Source organism: Dasypus novemcinctus, chromosome 11 (genome assembly GCF_030445035.2).
Source record: "Dasypus novemcinctus isolate mDasNov1 chromosome 11, mDasNov1.1.hap2, whole genome shotgun sequence".
Lineage (NCBI taxonomy): Eukaryota > Metazoa > Chordata > Mammalia > Cingulata > Dasypodidae > Dasypus > Dasypus novemcinctus.
In genome coordinates this window covers 104032044-104050973 of record NC_080683.1, presented here as the reverse complement: position 1 = coordinate 104050973, position 18930 = coordinate 104032044, and the positions used below count along the sequence as shown (strand labels likewise).

The window sequence follows — 18930 nt, the reverse complement described above, 5'->3', positions numbered from 1 at the left end:
AAAAGCTACATTAAAAACTAGTCAAAATGGTTACCTCTGGAGAACAGAATAGGGTGGTAGGAGAAAGACTTATTTTATATCACGTATACTTACTTTTGTAGTATTTAGATTTTGGAAAGAGGGGAAGTCCCCTTCACACCCATATCCCTGCCCACCCTATTGTGTGCCCACCGCTGGCCCTTATAGATGACTCCTTGATTAGTGTGTTCCGTGAATTTTTAGTGTTCATTATGGAGATACAAATAAATGGGAGTATATATTTTTTGTCTTCCCTTTCTAAAAAATAAAGCAGCACTATTCTGTATAGCTTTTCCCACTCCACAATAGACCCTGGATATCTTGCCACAGTTTCTTTATTCTTTCTTGTACAACTACACAATACTTTACCGTGGATTTAACTCAGTGTCATTGCAAATAATTCTATACATGAGTCATTTCACACGTACACAGGTAGACCTTTATGATAAATTCCCACAAATGGGATTGCATTGTCAAAGAATGAAGTCATAATTTTGACATGTAAAACCACATTGCCCTTTATATTGATTATAGTTCTGTCCTCCCACTAATAATATATGAATCTTTGAACTATTTTTACTCTGTAGCATTGAATTTCCTATTAAAAATAGATTAATTTTAAAAAGATTAATTTAAAAAATAAGAAATAAATCACCACTCCAGGGAGTTAAAAGTATACAATTCTGACTTCTAGTTTTCCTAACACTTGAAAACTTTTAGTCCATCTCAAATTTGTTTTTGAGTATAGCTGAGAACCAATTACACTTCATTCTACTTTACCTTTAACAAAGAAGGCATTTATTACATGTGCATCTGTAGCAGTTTGATATTATTGATGAATTCCAAAAAGAAATCTTGGATTATGTTTGTAAATTGATCTTCTCTCTGGGCATATGAGATTATATTGGATTCAGAGGTTTATTTAAGTAATCAAGTGTCAGTAGGGTGTTGAGTCCATGCCCTTTGGTGGGTGGGGACGCGCAGATAGAAGGAATGGCAAAAGACAGAGTTGGAGGGGTTTTTGATGTTGGAGTTTTGATGTTGGAGTTTGATGCTGAAGCCTTAAGCTGGCACCCAGGAAGTAAGCTCACAGAGGAAAGAGAAGCAAGCCTGAGCCCAGGAAAAAGAAGCCTGAACCTCGCAGGTGTCGGCAACCATCTTGCTCCAACACATGGAAATAGACTTTGGGGGAAGTAACTTACACTTTATGGCCTGGTATCTATAAGCTCCTACCCCAAATAAATACCCTTTATAAAAACTAATTTTTAAATTTTCTTGTATTTTGCATTGGCACCCCTTAGGCTAACTAACACAGCATCCATATCAGATAAAATGCATAGGCACAAAAGACTTCCTAATTACTTATTGGCTAGCCTACTTGTGAGAAAGAGCAAAGCAGCCCCTGATGGCTGGGAGCAAGCCTGGCACTCTCAGCTGGCCTCAGTATTGCTGGGAGATGGCTGGGCACCCACAGTTGGGCCTTGGTTTTCTTTTGTTGGACATAAATGATTTCACAGAACCACAGCATCTCTGCAACTGGGAGAGATCACATGAAAAATAAGACCATCTCTGAACACAAACAAAAACGTGAACATTGTCCAACCACAAAAAAGATTATACATCCTCCTAACCTAGCTAATACTAGTGTCTGTGCTTCTTTATCAATTAAAGTATTGACCTCTCCAATCTTCCCTCCTTCTAGGTAAGATTCATTAAGATACCCAAGCATAAAATTATCCCTGCTTCCTGACAACATCCAACCCAGAGCAAAGTCTGCTTCCTCAGTTCCTCCCCAAATCACCTATACACACCTAAATCTTATAGACTCCTTTCTAATACCATCTTACTAAAATGGCCCACAGCACTCATGGTGTGCATTCTCCCTTTATGCCACGAGTCAATAAACCCAACTTGCTCAAGTCCGGGTATGTTCTTGGTAGTCTCTAGCTAGAGGGCACTGCTTCCTTCGACAAGTATTTCCTGCACATACCCTGTGTGCCAGGCGCCCTGTCCTTCTGTAGCTGACCCGGATATTAGATATCATTTAGTCCAACCAACTCTCCTTAGATATAAGGTAACAGGGTTTTGAAGTCAACAACCAGCGTCCCAGCCAGGACTAGATTTCGTAAGGTGGGAATGAGAGTTCTTTCTCCACACTGTGTGAGACAATTAAGTGTTCCCCTTATGTTACATGGGTTTTTGAATTGTTTCCTACTTAGTTTCCTAATTACATTTTTATCACTTTTAGACCCACTTTCATAAAGGACTGCTCCTTTGTCCCCTGACATTCTTCCCTAAAAGGGAAAGTAATTGTACAAGTGTAAACACTGAGTGTAGCAGCAAGCATTCCAAGAAATGTTGTATATTCTTGCATGAGACTGCAAAGGAGTGAGGGATGAGGCAGGCATTCAAAGATTTCCTTCTCAGACATTACAAAAAAATGTAAATTGTGAAAACCGCTGGCCAATAAAAATTTTACTGAGAGACTCTATGATAACAATTGCCAGTTACTTCTATTTCTGGTGATGATGACATGAAGTTGCTTGGGAAGACCATTTGAGTAGTCCTTTTTAATGATGTAGATGCAAGGTGTCTTGGTTTGCCATGCTGCTATGACAAATGTGACCCAAAGGGCTGGCTTAAATGCAAATTTATTGGCTCACAGTTTTGAGGCTAGAAGTACTCTCAAATCAATGTACTGGCAAGGTTTGCTTTCTCCCCCCAAATTGGTAGCATTTGGTGCTGGCTGCCAACAATCCTTAGGGCTCTTGGCTTGTATTTCTGCCTCTTGTCACATGGCACTGTCCTCTCCTTTCTTTGCTTCTGTGACTTCTCTTTATAAGGCCTCCAGTAATCTGGATAATGGTCCACTCAGAATCAGTTGAGCCACACCTTAACTAAAGCGTCAAATGTCCTATTTACAATGGGTTCACACCCACAAGGAAGCAAATTAAAATCAGGAACATGTGTGTGTTGGGGATGTAATTCAACCTACCATAAAGGTTCATAGGACTTACTATTCTGGAAGGAGAATATTATTGGACACTTACTGCTTGATGAAGACAACTTATTCCCATGACCCACTGGGAGGGTGACTGGGGTAAAAGGTAGGAAAGAGGGATGATTTGCCCTATGCCCAAGGATTTCCTGGGAAGGAGAACTCTAGTGCCTGATGCCTCCTCTTTTGAAGATCAAGGTAATTTGACCATGTCTGATGAATTGAGATGGTCCTAACAGAGGTAAGCCCATGGGAAAGGATACTGGCTCTCTCCACCCTACCTTTCCTGAAAGGAAATTCTCTTCAGGGGATAGGGGGAGTGGAACAGTCTAGACTGTTGATCTATATTCCCAACAATGCCATGAATACTTTAGGGGCAGGCTGATTTGAGCATGGTATGCTGCCAAGGCTGAAACTTTCACCAAGCCCCCTGCCACTGTGGGCATGCCACAGCAGGAAATGACAGTGATATCACATGCCCATGTGTGTGTTACTGAGGTATAATGGGGGGCCAGGGGGCACAAGGTCAGCTTTGGTATAGAGAATTCTTGTCTGCATGTACCACGCCCCTCTTGAACCTTGAAAAAGCCCCTTAGGCTGGCAGGGATCTCCACCTGTAGGACTGGGGGTGGCCAGGTAAGGGACCTCACCCCAAGTCGTCTCTTGTGGAGCTGCTGTGTTTTCAGCAAGTGGTGCATCAGGCTACTGGGTCTGGTGGAGGTCAGAGTGGTCTACCATAGCCAGCAGTAGATTAAGAGCAGCCAGGGAAAGCTTCTGCACTGAAAAAGCCCAGGGATTCCTGGACTTTCCATAGTAGGAGGATCTTCAGAGAAGTAAGAAAACTCATTCTCAAAATATCGTAGAACAGAGGCTCAGCGTCTGTTCTCTGATATTAAACAGAGGAGCAATCTTCTGTTTTAACCCATGCCGGTGAAATAGAACATATCAGCTACCTAAAAAAAAAAAAGATGCAATTCCATGCCTGGAGAACCTTACCTTGCATGATAACTCTACAAGGCAAGTATTACAATGCCCAATTTAAAGATGAGGAGACAGAGGCTCAGCAAGATTGAAGAGTGTGCTCAAACACCCCATATCCCTGGAAATATTCTCGACAGTCCAAGTGGACTGCCTCTTCTTTTGTGAATGCTGAACACATGATATGTCCACTCCCCATTCCTGCTGCTGCCCCTGCCAGCTGTAGGACCAGCCAGCCAGCTGGGGCACCATGCCTGGGGAGCACAACAGGGCCAGCACCTAACCTCAGCTGTACACCTGGGAATGGTCCTCTCCCGGACGCAGCAGGCAGGCCATGGCCTGGCATGGCCTCCCTCCTCTCCCAGGCTTTGTCTCTGTAGCCGATGGTCACCTCCACTTTGGGAAGCCTGAGATGAGGTGGGATGAGAAACCTCAAAAGTACATGTGACAGTGGAGCTCCCTGACAGGACTGTTGATGTCCATTTGCCAGCACATCCCAGTTTCCCTGCATGGTGGCCTCCTACCTAACTTTTCCTCATTCTCCCACGCAGAGATGGCCTTTGAAGGAAATATGCCTTTGAAGGAAAAGCAGAAGGAATGAAGAATTTAAATGGCCTGCTCCACAAGACAGAATTAAATTCATTTGGAATCAATTTGTTTAAGTTCTAAGGCCTCTGGAGACCACGAGGGAAGGAATCTGTCTCTCTTTCCAGGTCCGTATTTGCTCAATTCTCTACCTTTGTTTATGTTATTTTTATAGTTTACTTGGGGAGGGAGAGGAAGAGGATATGACTTCATCTTTTTCCCTCTAGATTAGAGCTGTCTTAAGTTTATTTAACCTAATTCTTGTAATAGTTCTTTGTGGCTAACTGGGTTTTCCTAATGATTAGTTCCCAGAACTCAACCCTGACCTCTGGAAACTGATCTCAAGTTCTGAAATTCCCTTCACTGTCCCTCCACTTTTCACCCCGCCCACTCCTTCCTCCTGACTATGCCAATTTTGCTCTAACCTCAATACCTTCTCTTCTTTCCCCAGCCCTCCTTTAGGGCGTTCCTGGTCATATAATTCTACCTCAGCCTCAGTGGCATCCTCAATTTGCTCCTTCTACTGTCACCGCCTTTCCAAACACTGTCCTACAGAAATATCTTTTTAACTTTTCTCTGGGGAAGATGAATGTTGTGGGTTTGGCTATTCATACTTAATGGACCCACTACCAATCAAAGGCACCTAACCCAGACTGAGAAAGCTCTCCCGCAGTGTGGCTCCACCCTCGCCTCCAGCTCACCTATTTACCTCTCCACTTTCTCAGGGTCTCAACCCCACTCTCCTACCCAGGTTCTCTCTGAATAGAGGAGGACTCTCTGCTGCACTGTTCTAACAATGTGCTCCCTCTGCCTTCCCTCTAGGTGATATTTCTCCAGAAGTAGCTTCTTGTCGACCTGTTTCAACCTTCCTTTTTGTTCTTTTCACAGTCCCCTACCCTGTGTCTTTGTTCCATCATTTCCACCCTCACCTCTCCCATCCTTTCCATCCCTCTATCTTTTTCATCCTGACCCATAAACTGGCTTACATTTCCCCATCCTTACTAAATGAAAGTCTGTGGACTGTGTTTCTCCCTAACGCTCTTCCCACATCTCGCCTTCCCTTCAGAGTATGTGCTTTCCAATGTCCTTTCATTCCTGGATTCTTATATTCTAGTTTTATGAATTTTTGATAGTCAGTCCTTTGCTAACCTCACCTCAGATGACTTCTGGAAGGAAGTAGAGCTTTTAAACCTCTTCCCCCTCCTCAGCACTTTAGTGATGGTGATTTCTCAAAAGCCACCAACTGTCAGACCCAATGGTGTCTCTGTTGTCATCTGTTATGACCTCTGAACTCCTGATATTTTCCCAAACTTCACTCTGATCCACTGTGTGGTCTCGGATGAGTCACTGAAAACTCGGTTGCCAGAGGACACTATCTAGGGCCTCTGGGTAAGCCAACAGTTACCAGGAATTACTGCCACACTTGCCAGCCAACTGCCATAAAGCAGTTATTCATGTGACAACAACGTTAGCAGAGAGCAGGGTCAAGTGCTGAGTCCTGGGAAATGCTACTATTTGAGGAGAAAGCAGAAGTGGGTCTGAAAAGAGGCCAGGAAGAAAGCAGAACTAGAAGCGATCTTATAAAATGCAAATCTGCTCACATAAAATGCAAATCTGCTCACGTCACACAGCTGTGTAAAATCCTTCTCTAGTCTCCCTATAGGTTTCGGGATAAATTTAAATTCCTTGGTGGCTGCCTGAGAGCTCTGTTTCAGCATGCCACTCCCCAAAACATACTCTGTTCCAGCCACATGCTCTAGTGTCTTTGCTCCAATGTAGCATTCTGGCCTCTATGCTCATGCTGCTGCCTCCCTTTCTTTCAAATAAAACTGATGACAAAGGTGCGCCCAGGTAACTATGGCTAGGGTCAGGGAAGGCTTCCCCTGTGATGGGGCTGCGGCTGCTCTGGGACCCTGCCTGAGAGCCCTCAGGTGGGTGGGAGCAAACAAATCACCCCAGCACAGGCGATCTGGGCAGAAGCTGGTGGGCATCTGAGCTGTGATGTTTATGCTGAATTGGAATCATCAGGCAAGGGAGGAGCTTCGGGCAGGAGGAATCAAAGCGTGAGACGACTTCTTTGCTTAATGGAATGGCAGGAGAGGCGAACAAAGAAGCCAGTGGGGCTGGGCCACGGGATTCTAGAAGGCCCTGGAACCAGATGAAGTGCTTGGATCTTATCCTGAGGCCTCTGTTTCCCAAAGTGTGGCCAGGGCAACTCGAACAACTTCACAGGGTACACAGTGTATGTTTAGGTTTAAAATAAAACCTATTTTAATAGTCATATGCTTACTTAAAGCCATTAATAATAAATGGAATTAGCACATATATCTCTGATTTAACAGATATTACTAGTCAGGAAAAGGATGGGTGCATTTCTCAATCAATTTTTTTTCCCTGGCATAAGTTTTTAAAAAAGGAGGAGTGGATTTAAGTCCTATAAAAAACACTTTGAAGGAAACAGTAGCACAGATGGCACACAGTTAGGGGACATGTGCGCAGGAAGGATCTGTCGCTGGGTAGCACTGCCATAGGCAGGCATCAGGGACGCAGCACAGCAGGTGGTAGCAGGACAGCGGCATGGCCGCAGCACGGCCAGAACCACAGGCAGAGAGACTGCTGCCGAGCCAAGTACGGAAGGTCGAGATGGGTCCGGAAACAAAGGCTACAATAGTGTCGGGCGATGGTCAAAGCGGGACCTGAGCTTGCTGAGCGCGCTCCTCCCGCCACAAAACCAGGCCCAACCGACCTAGCAAAAGTTGGTATGCCAGCTCGGTTTAGACTTCCTGTTAAACTAGGAATTTGGGCTTAATTGGATTTCTTCATAAATCTCAAAAGGCCTCATCTTTACCACGAGGCTCCTGATGGGAGACACTATGTTCCAGTTATTCTCCTTCAGCAGAGAAAGTTGCCATCTCTGAAAGAGTTCAGAGGCGCGCACGGTGCGCGTTCTCGGAAGGCAGCAGCCGTGTTTCAGAGGCAGCGAAGCACTGCAGAGTGCAGGAGGGGCAGCAGCTGCAACTACTCCCTTTCCTTCAATGCCTGACCCCGAGCGCTTGTTTCTCATCATAACCTCACCATGTAGCACTGTTAGTGTCATTCCTATTTAACGAGAAGAAACAGATGCATACACAGAAGAACTAACTCGTCCAGGCCAAACAGCAGGTTAGGTGGACCTAGGGTCAACCTCAGGGCAGTTCACCGTGGGACCCAATTTGCCTTCCTATTTCCTTTACGGTCAGTCTGGTCTCACTGTTTCATAAAAGCCTGTCGCTGACAAGCTGGCAGTGGGGGGGGAGGGGGGTGGTGCAAAACCTGCTGAAAAACCTAAGAGGTGATGCTTGGAACAAAACATTATTCTACTATTCTTACTTTAGGTCTAGGGATTCTGGGTATAATTACAATCGATTTTCAGTAAACAAGACTCACTAGTAGTTAGGGTGGGATTTAATTTATTGTTGCTTTCTTTCCTTTTTTTTACATAGCTGTGGGGGTAAATTAGGAAAAACAAAGACTTCCATATCACAGACCAGAGCTCCCAAACTGGTTCCACCTGTTATTAGCTATAGGTTCCTTCATCTCTCTAATCTTCTAAATTGAGGATAGGCGAACCTAACTCCTCATTCTGGTATCAGGAGCATTAAATGTGCAAGGAAGTCCATTGTATATCCAAACAGATCTTTTAGAAAGTTTCTTCTACATGCTAATCTAAAGTCTTGCTACCATGTAAACCAATAAACTTAACCAAAGTAATCCAGGAGCAGCTAAAACAGTATTATCCTCTCAAGGGTCACAGAACTGGTAGAAAAAGAAGTTTGAACTAAATATGAGCAAATTATAGCCCCCAGCCACTCACCTTATTAAAAAATTGTAAGCAGGGACCATTAAACAGTTTAATAGCTATCACATTAGAAACCTACTTGAGCACATGAGCTCAGAGAATAGGAAATGCTGAAAGACAGGAAAGGAAAGGAGAGAGGAAAAAGTGACTTATAAAGGGCTGAAAAATACCTTCATGCAGTGCCACTGTTCCCCTGCATTACTGATTATGAATTAAAGCTATTCAAAAGTACCGTCAGTCTGAAACTGTGAATACAACCTCAGAGCCTGCTCTGATAGCAAAGTACTTTCTGACCACAGAGGTCTGGCCAGATAAGTACCATCATTTAAAATCTTGCCCCAGGCTCGACGATCTGGCCTGTGGTCCTTATGAGTAAAAGGCCATTGCCTTGCCCTGTTGTTTTCAGGTTTCAATATTTTATGGCTCCAAAAGAAACCAATAGGTAGGTTTCCCCCACCTGTGCAGTACCCATTGGAGGGTCTTAGTGTGACTGTCAAAAGAGAACAGTGTTGTACATTTGTTACAATTGATGAACACATATTGAAGCATTGCCACTAACCATGGATTATAGTTTACATTACAGTTTACACTCTATCCTGCAAAATTTTGTAAGTTATGACAAAATATATAATGGCCTTTGTTTGTCATTGCAACGTCATGCAGGACAATTCCAAAGTCCAGAAAATGCCCCCATATTACACCTATTTTCCCTCTCCCTCCCCTCAGAACCTCCAGTAGCCACAATGAAGGATTTGGTTAATGTGGGAAAGTGTGGGAGGGGGAGAGAGTGGGGCATATGGGAATCCCCTAAATATTTTACATAACATTTATGTAATCTAAGATTTCTTTAAAATAACATAAATAAATTAAAAAGAGAACAGTGTTGACCAAGCATCAACTAAATGTACTTCTTTGTTCTGCATCCCCCAAGATAATAGGAAAGCTCTTTTTAGGATCACTGAGCAAAACAACAGTTATAGTCATAAAAAAGATCTTTGGAAAATAAGTAAAAACTGAAAGTTGGTATTATTAGCAATGCTAGCACCCTTAAGGCTGGCAGCCCAGAGCCTATGTTCGGCAGAAGATGTCTTCTGTTTGGTCTGCTCATCCATTTAAAAAAATTTAAATAGGGACCAATCCTTAAAAATTGGGGAGACTCGATACACACCACGCATATTCCAGGTTCCTTTGAAAAAGGTGGAGGGAAGCTTTCCCAGCACCAGCAGCTGCCTCCTGCAGAGTGGCTGCGAGGAACCCCTCCGACGCGTCACCCTGCAGGCATTTAGGTTTGTAGCCTATAACTGCATGCTGTTCCCCAGCACGAGGACTGTTTCTGCATACTTACTCCCAAACACTGTGTGCAGCCCCCATTGGTGGGATTATTAGCCTGCAGTGGAAATGTGCCCCAGCTCCTCTCCAAAGTCCTGGCGCTCCTCCCCTGGAAAGCACAGCCACCAGCTGAAGAGCCCCTTATAAAGGGGACTGCTTTCTGATAAGCTTAGCTCTGGCTACATAGTCACTGATTAACTCCAGGCACTTGCCAAAGCTGGTTACCAAAGTTACTGACCCATGGCACTTAATAAGGTGCTTTTGAAGAGTGATGATGATTTTCTAGAGTGCTACATTTTTGAAACAAAAGGGAAAATGACCAGGAAAAGAATGAGAGGACACAAGGTTGATTCAAAACATTTTAAAGTACTGTTTTCAAAAGCAGTGAAAATATTTACACAAATGACTTACTTATAGTTGTTCAGTGTGTTTTTGAAAAATGGTAATAAATATGAAGAAAGGGATATTTCTTCAGGATTGCTTTGCAGAAGACCTTTTTATTTTTTTCCCTTTATTGACAATATTCTCACCTTAAAAGCATCACAGTAAGAATACAGTGTGACACAATGGTATCTGAAACCTAAAAGTTGCGGGCTCTGTATTCTGAGCTATAAACTGGCGGAGCAGGACCTAAGTTGTTCTGGAGAGTACAGCACTTTGATGCTGTACAAAATGTGCACTTTGGCACTCTGTCCCATAGTATCATTAAAAATTCCAATTTAGCCTGATTCCATTAAAAGCCAAGGTGACTCTGGGTCAGAAAATTTAGTATTAACTAAGGTTAAAGATTTCATGTTAGAAAACTAGGTCAGCTTGTGATTAGTTTAATTCGTTCTTCCTTCTCTACAGAGAGGGCAATTAAGACCATTTTGCTTGGTCTTCATGAGCATCCTTAGCACTTGGACATCTTCCCATTGTAAAATGGGTTTAATAGGAGAATCAATTTCCTTTTTGTGATTTTGCTTCTCATTATAAAAGTAATGCATGCTCACTAAATACATGCAGATGGAATATTTAATGGTAGAGAAAGATGCTTTTAAGTAAAAGCAGTTTACAAAATAGTATAAATACGCACACATATATATATACATATCATTGGACATTACATTAATCCACTCACATAAAAAGACTGAAAGGCTACACAAATGACAGAGTAGTTAGCTCTGGATAACAAAATTATAAGACTTGGTTTCTCCTTGTGCATTCTAAATATTGTACATAGTTTATATATGACTTCCGTTGGAAGAAGTCAAGCATTTAAATATTTTGGTCTATTAGATGGTAAGCTCTCATTTACTCATGCATCCATCCAACTACTATTTATGATTATTATTTACTAGACCTTATGGGGCTTCTAGGACAAAAGGCTGCCAAGCTTGGTCCCTGCCCTCTGGAAGCTGAAGGCCGGGTGGTAAAAGGCCCAGGCAGGCAGTGCACTGGGCTGAAGCAGTGTGGTAAGTGCTGTGATGGGTGGCAGCACAGCAGAGGGGCATCTGCACCACACAGGGGGTGCTTCTTAGAGGGGACCTGAGTTAATATATGCACTGAGGTGAGGTGGGTGCGGGGGAGGAAGCTGCGCATTCCAAGCAGGCCAAGGGAGAGTTCTGATTCACATTTCCTAGTAGCTCCTGGCGGAAACATGACCAGTTGCCAAGAGAATGGTCAGGATGGAAGGAAGGTAAATGGGTTTCATTATAACCCAGGGAAGATGGAACAAGAGCCGAGGATATGGATCTTGTGACAATAGCTTTGGAGGATGGAATCTTGCTTGGTTTTTCTTTTAGACTAGGCAAACATGGTATCTCAAAGAAATTCCTTATGCTAATAATGAGTCAATGCTAGACAGCCTGCCACTAAGTTAAATCATCTGATAGGGAAAGAAGAAACAGGAACAAATCTAGCAAGGAAATTTTAGTCAAGTATGTTATTTCCATGCAATTTTCTGATTAGACCATCTCAATTCAATTAATGAGCACCCATGGGATGTCCTCCATAAAATATCAGCCACTTACTCTCCCCATACTCACTGAAATATATCTGGTCAGATGGAAGGCACTTGAGCAATTAGTGATGAATAAATTTGGGGATGCTCCAAATCTACATCCCCTCACTAGCCATGAAATGACTTCGTGTGTATAAAGTATTCTTGCCCACCCCCGTTATGATGATTTATCAGCTTAAATAGAAAATATATTTAACAGCATTTCAATGGCCTGTTCTGGTGTAAGGTTATAAGCACTGGATTTGAAATAAAATGAAGTGGAGAATAAATCTTGGGTTTGATATTGGCTAGTTTGGATAAGGTGTTGAAACTCAGCATGCCCCGGTTTCCTCATTTGTAAAATGGAGAACAACACGTGCCTCAAAGAATTATGGTGATATCAAATGAGATAACTCATACAAAGTAAGGGGAATCACCATGCCTAGCAGCAAGTCAAGGAAAGCATCAATTTAGTGCCCTGCCTTCCCTCTTGCCACTCTCTTAGATCTGGGGAAACTGAGAGCTGAGCTGCCAGGATGATTTCTTTGATGTTTCCCTCTGAGTTTTGAAAAGTGATAATCCTACTTTGGATGGTGAAAAGATCACAGGAGCACCTTGTAAAAGTATGTGTTTAACTGGAATAATCTGATGCATTTCATAGGATTGCAAGTCAGGCACCCAGATTATATCAGGGTCCAATGATGTTTAGCATCCGTAGCTTTAACAAGAGTAAGGTTCCGGATAGATGGTACATCATGCAAAGTTCAGTCCATCTGATTTTCAGGCTTTGTTCTAAATGTTCTAGAACTAAGATTAAGCACTTTTGAAAGACAAAAAGAAGATACAAAGAGAGCTAAAGCTAGATCCTGACTAGGATCTGTTATCAACCAGTCACTCTTAACAAGACAATATAGCTTTGGTGGCCAAAAGGTTAGATATAGGGCCTTTGTATGGATGCCTGGTACTACCAGACTTGTGAAGAAGGAATGAAATCCCAATTTGCATTTGCTATAATAAAGAATTTAAAACCAACATAGATTGGAAACTAAAATAGGCTTTAAATATATATGGACATCCAAGTAATCTCATAAGATTAAAATGTGATTAGAGGTAAATCAATTGTATTCTATTATATCAGAATATCAATAGTATCAATTGTATTCTATTATACTAGTATAATAGTAAAAAAAGAAAGCAGAAACCAAAAAATAAAACTAAGAAATTCCTATAGAAGCCAATTGAGAGAGTAGCAATTATGAGCCTAAAGCTTTCCTCCAGCGATTTTTCTGTAAACTTACAACTTCTCTAATAGAAAAAAAAAAATTAAAGCATCATCTGGGAAACAACAAAATCAAGAAAAAAAGCTCTACTCTAGACAGAAGAACTAACAATGGAACATAATTAACTATAAAACACCTATTATTTGCCTATGAGACTAGTCTCTGCTGATCATCATTGAGGAAATGGTGACCTAAAGAAGGGGCACCCTTCTTAAAAGTGGGCCTTGAACATTTGGTTCTAGGCCTTGGGCTAGGCAACCAGGGAGAACAGCGGAGAGATGACATGCACTGTGAAATACTACTGCTGTCTCAAACAGGAATCTAAGAACTATGTGTAAAACCTCCGTAACATGTTAAAAAAGACAGGTACATGGACATTACTCATTTTTATTTTGAAATGACGAAACAATCCCAACTTTTATAAAGCACTTGTTGAGCTCTATCATTCTTGACAGTTACGTAAGAAACCTTCATGCTCTGAAACAAAATCAGCTTAATTTATATTTGATGAGTGTTATAAAAACGTATGCAGGTACAAACTCGAACTGTCTAATATAAATCGAAGGACTTGCTGATTTAATTAGAAGCTGATTTAAAAACATGGCATATTAGAATAATTTTTAACACTTAAAGGTATATATTTGCATATCAAAGTATAAAAAATTTTCAATTGTTAAAGAAATCACAGAGAATTAAAATCATCAGGTCGCTATTAACTTTACCTTATAGCAAACGTTATATAAAAAATGTCCAATCTACCTTAAAATAGACATGGTTTTCAAGCTACATTCTACTTATATTTTTCATTATGAAATTAACAAAGGTAAAAAATACTCAGAATTCTTATGTTGGGAAAAGGGCAGTTTTATAATCTGCAGGTGGGTATATAAATTGCCACACTGTTTTCATGCATAACATGTATACAAAGCCTTAAGCATATCCTCTGATTTGGCAAGACTATCTGCAGGATTTTACAGTGATGTTTACTGTAACATTGCTTATAATGGCAAAATATTCAAAGCAACCTAATATCCAAAGTAAGGAAGCGATTAATCAGGAAAACTTATTGTTTATATATAAATAGATAATAACATAGTGAGAATCTGATGTGGAAAATGTATACAATGTATTAAGTGGAAAAAAGCAAATTACAAAATAGAACCAGGTGATTCCATCTTTGTTAAGTACAAATGCTAAATATTTAGGCATGGACTTATGTCTGGAACTAAATATAAAAAGCTTATAGTGGTTGTGCAACTGGCCTGTTTTCGATTATCTGTATGTTCAAATGTTAAAAGTTCAAGTTAAAAAAATTTTTTAAATGCCCACAGGTGTCAGTTTCTCTACTTTCCCCCCTCCCTCCTACTCCCTATTAGCTTACTTATTACACGAATCACACTAACCAACTAATTCAGTTTGGATTAAATATTTATGCATGACTTGGCAAATCCTACAAAATTCCTGTTATTTAATTGCATTTCCATCTTATTTCTTTTTAAAAAGGAATAATATAAAATATTTCAGAGATTAAGAGGCCATAAATAATTGGAAAAGAGAGAAACGTTTTAATTTCAACAGGAACTACTGGTTCTTTCAAAAAAATCAAATAATCTCTTTATATTGACAAAGAAAAATTATAGTTTAAAAAATACAGCGAGAGCAGTATCCATATCTTTGGAATACAATCATATAGTAAATATAGAGAAAGTGCTAGGCCCTGTTTTCAACAGCTTTTCATAAGCTCCTCAGAGAGGGGACCAGTCTTATTTATGCAGGGCCTGCGAGGAAGTACGTACTCAGGAACTGTTTGCTCAATTAATGAGCTGATTACTTACCTCTCACAATCACCCATTTTTCAAATTAAGAAATGACATTTCAAGTACTCATTCTAGGGCCCACAGTTCCTAGGGGACTGGGATTCTCATTGGGTTTGCCTGATTCTGGATTCACATTCCACTGGACAATGCGGGGCAGCCCAAGACGCCATACCTTTTTCAGGGCAGGAGATGGTATTCTCTTCTTACATCTCAGATACCTTCTGGCATGGGTCTGTGCAAAAATAAATGCCTGCCATAACTGGCGATCATATTTTCTGTAGAATTTGTTATCAATTTAGGCTTATCTTCCAGATTGATCCTACACCACTTATCCTACACCATCGATTCTCAAAGCATAGTTTGTGTTTATGGATGCAAAATTATTATCAATAAGTTAAAACTTTTAAAAAATGAAATTCTTTGTTTTAAGAAATTAGGGTTTCATTAAGGAAACAAGTATATACAGATGAGTGTGTATTGTGAAAAATGATCAAGTAAAATAAAGTTTGAAGTAGTAAAATCCCCAAATTATTTATTTATTGTGGCTCACAATTACCTTCAGAAGGGTGCACAGGCTATGGTTGATATCAGACCAGTAAGATTCAATGTAGAGCAATTTTGTCCCCCAGGGGGACACATGAGAGAGAATTAACCACATTTCCCCATCTTAAACTAAAATGTGGTTCCTCTAGTGTAAGAAATACATACAGGAGCAATTAAAACAAAATTTCCTAACAGCTACAAAAAAAAAAACCTATTCTCATTAAAATAGTGCCAAGTAATGCTGCCAAGGAAATCTTTGGTTAATTAATAATTAGTTCAAGAAAGAAAACTAAGTATGCCAGATTATCTGCTGGTCAAATAGTCACAGACATTATAAAATACAGTTGAATGGAATTCAACAAGTGACCTACTTTCACAAAGTTCACAAAACCACATGCATAAGAGGTCAAAGACAAGTCCTATTTTAATACTATAGACTTCTGGGTTAAAGAACAACAGTAAAATAACTATATGTGTGAGATTGCTATAATTATTGTACAAGCATTCTTAGTGCATACAATCCATTGAAGACAATAAAACTGAATTTTAAAAATTCCACAATTTCATTATATTGTAAACACTACATATTTCCAAATAAAAAGTAATATATATAATTGTTTCCAGATAGACCATGTGGGGGTTAGGAGCTATGTATCTCAAAAAACTATGTTGCTAAACTTAATCCATTCTTATATGAGTATGAACCCACTGTAATTAGGAGCTTTTCAAGAGGTTTCTTCAGTTAAGGTGTGGCCCACCTCAATCAGGATGGATCTGAACCCTATTACTGAAGTCCTTTACCTAAGCGGAATGACATTCAGACAGAGAGAGCCATAGAAGGAGAAGCCAGAAGCTGAAGTCAACAGAACCAGAAGAGAAGGAAAGGGCCAGGAGAGGCCGTCTTGTGCACTGCCATGAGAAGCTAAGGACCAAGGACCTCCAGCAGCCAGCCCCAGGCCACCACAGTCTTCGGGGAGGATGTATCACCTTGATGATGCCTTGATTTGGACTTTCTCTAGCCTCAAAAGCGTGAGCTCATAAATTCCCATTGTTTAAGTCAATCCATTGCATGGTATTTGCTTGAGCAGTCAAGCAAAGTAAAATAGACCCCCGAAGTCCACACAGCACAGGATGAGTTTGATGGTTTCGGTACTACGTTTTCTTCAGCTATCAGTCAGGGGACTGGCCTAAATCAGTAAGGTATTGTCAAGCTGTGAAACTCTGACTCCAATTCTAAGACAGTTTCAGAAACTTAGAGTGCTTCTGCCAAAACATTCTTACATAAAACATACCCCTCCCATCAGCCCAGATGTACAGCTTCACTGAGATACTGTGGGGGCTGCAGGTGTTTGTAGAGGATAAGATCACGTGAATGCAAAACAAATTATGCTAATGTCTAGGTTAACGTGAGTTTATGTTTAAATATGTACAGGGAAAATCTACTAGCAAATTCATTAATTAAAATCCTCAATTATTTTCATATTAAAATATAATCTTGGGAAACGGACTTTGGCCCAGTGGTTAGGGCGTCCGTCTACCATATGGGAGGTCTGCGGTTCAAACCCCGGGCCTCCTTGACCTGTGTGGAGCTGGCCATGCGCAGTGCTGATGCGCGCAAGGAGTGCCGTGCCACGCAAGGGTGTCCCCCATGTGGGGGAGCCCCACGCGCAAGGAGTGCGCCCCGTGAGGAGAGCCGCCCAGCGTGAAAAGAAAGAGCAGCCTGCCCAGGAATGGCCCACACTTCCCATGCCGCTGACGACAACAGAAGCGGACAAAGAAACAAGACGCAGCAAATAGACACCAAGAACAGACAACCAGGGGAGGGGGGGAAATTAAATAAATAAATAAATCTTTTAAAAAATATATATATATATATAATCTATTAAAACAAGACTTCTCTCTTGATGAGAATTGTCATTTTAGGTAGCAATCAGATAGAAGGTGCACCCTTGCTAGGAATTTAATTTTGCCTTTGAGAATTTATGCCAAATGAAACTCACTGGGTGCATTTGTTCTTGGCAGGTGTACTAGCCTAAAGGTCTCACCCAGATGACAATGTTCATTGACAAGTTAGAAAAGGGAAAGATGTGTGGGTTCAACAATTTTGAAAACTGACTGCAAGTTCTCTGTAAAAAAAACAAAAAAACAATTTTATTCTGCTACATGTCTAGAAGGAAAATACCTCATTTTTTCAAAAAAATTTTTTCTAATTATTTTGGTTAAAAATGTTATCTTCAGTGATAAACTGCTGAAGAATTTCTATACCACTATCCTTGCTAGACTAGACTGTCAGATAACCCATACATTTTCATTTTTGGTGGTTTAAAAACACAAATTCCACTCAGTTGATCAGAGGCCCTATTTCTCATGGTGCTGGGTCACAGATGCTCCCTCCATGAGACCAAAGTAATTTTTAGTTCTCCAGAATTTCAAGGACTTAAAATATATATAATCATGCCTCTCTACTGCACTTAAAGGGTTTGGATCTGCTCCATAGTATTTTTTTATTCTCAGTGGAAGAACATTTCTAATCACTGTCATTTGAGAATATCTTAATCTTCCACCATTTTAGAATCAGCTGTATAGAAAGTTATGAAAGTGGTTGGCACACAGTACCTCGGATGGGCTCATATTTGTTATATTAAACCACCTTTTAATGGAAAGTCACTCAAATAATGTCCTTCTAGAGATTCTAAAATGTACAATTAAGAGACTTCTTATTCAAGAATAAAATCGAGTATTTTATAATAAAAAAAAAAAAGATGCAATTAGAATCTATTTAAAGACAGATTTCCCATTTTACCCCACATTCACCTCTCCCGAGGAACGGCAAACCAGTATTCTGGCTGCTTTCTCCGTTTGCTGTACTGCTGGACCATGGCGGCTGTGTGAGTGGCAAAGGATTTTCTCATTGGCTTCCCCACTTTGATGCACAGGAACATGGGTGGAGTCTTGCTTTTCTCCTCCTTTGAAGGAAGTATATCTGAAGCACATGTGAAAAAAGTTTCCTCAATATGGACAATCTTGGTCACAGTGAAACTTTTAAACTTACAAAGAAGAGTGTCCAAACCCTTAGTGATGGAAAGCCAAAGTGTAAGGGTGAAAGCATCATACAACAACAGCACACCAAAAATGGTTAAAAATTCTAAACCTTCTTTAGCACAAAAGTAAAATAATACTGGATGGTTCAGGACAGCTCTACATTGTGTGAGATGCTACATAAAAACCAACACAATACAAATTAGTGGAGAAGTGTGACAATCCATAAGAATATATATTAAAGAAGGGTACTGAAAACCCAATCACACTATAAAATGGTTCAATTTAAAACCGATATATCCTCAAAGCATTTTAAATTTCTTTAGATTTGGAAATTCAAAGTCAAAAAGGAAAGACACTTGAAAGATGGAAAAAAAAAAGCAAACTACTTTTGAAATGGAAATCTAGCAATCTATGTCATAGGCAAGTTCCAAAACAAATATCAGATATTGCTAACTTTGTCCCCAATCATTCATGTATCAGCAAGGATACTCTTCTATTGAGAAAATACTCACTGTCCTCAA

The 18930-nt window shown here is 40.5% G+C and overlaps 1 protein-coding gene across 8 annotated transcripts in view; it reads right to left on the bottom strand.

Annotated features, from left to right (window-relative positions):
• NCOA7 (nuclear receptor coactivator 7) overlaps positions 1 to 18930 on the bottom strand; it is a 168810-nt gene that overhangs the window by 21852 nt on the left and 128028 nt on the right. For all 8 annotated transcript variants that reach the window (XM_004469058.4, XM_058307389.1, XM_012529223.3 and 5 more), the window contains one exon: positions 18182 to 18350. In XM_004469058.4, coding sequence (XP_004469115.1) covers positions 18182 to 18350 — 169 coding nt within the window. The remainder of the gene's footprint in view (positions 1 to 18181; positions 18351 to 18930) is intronic.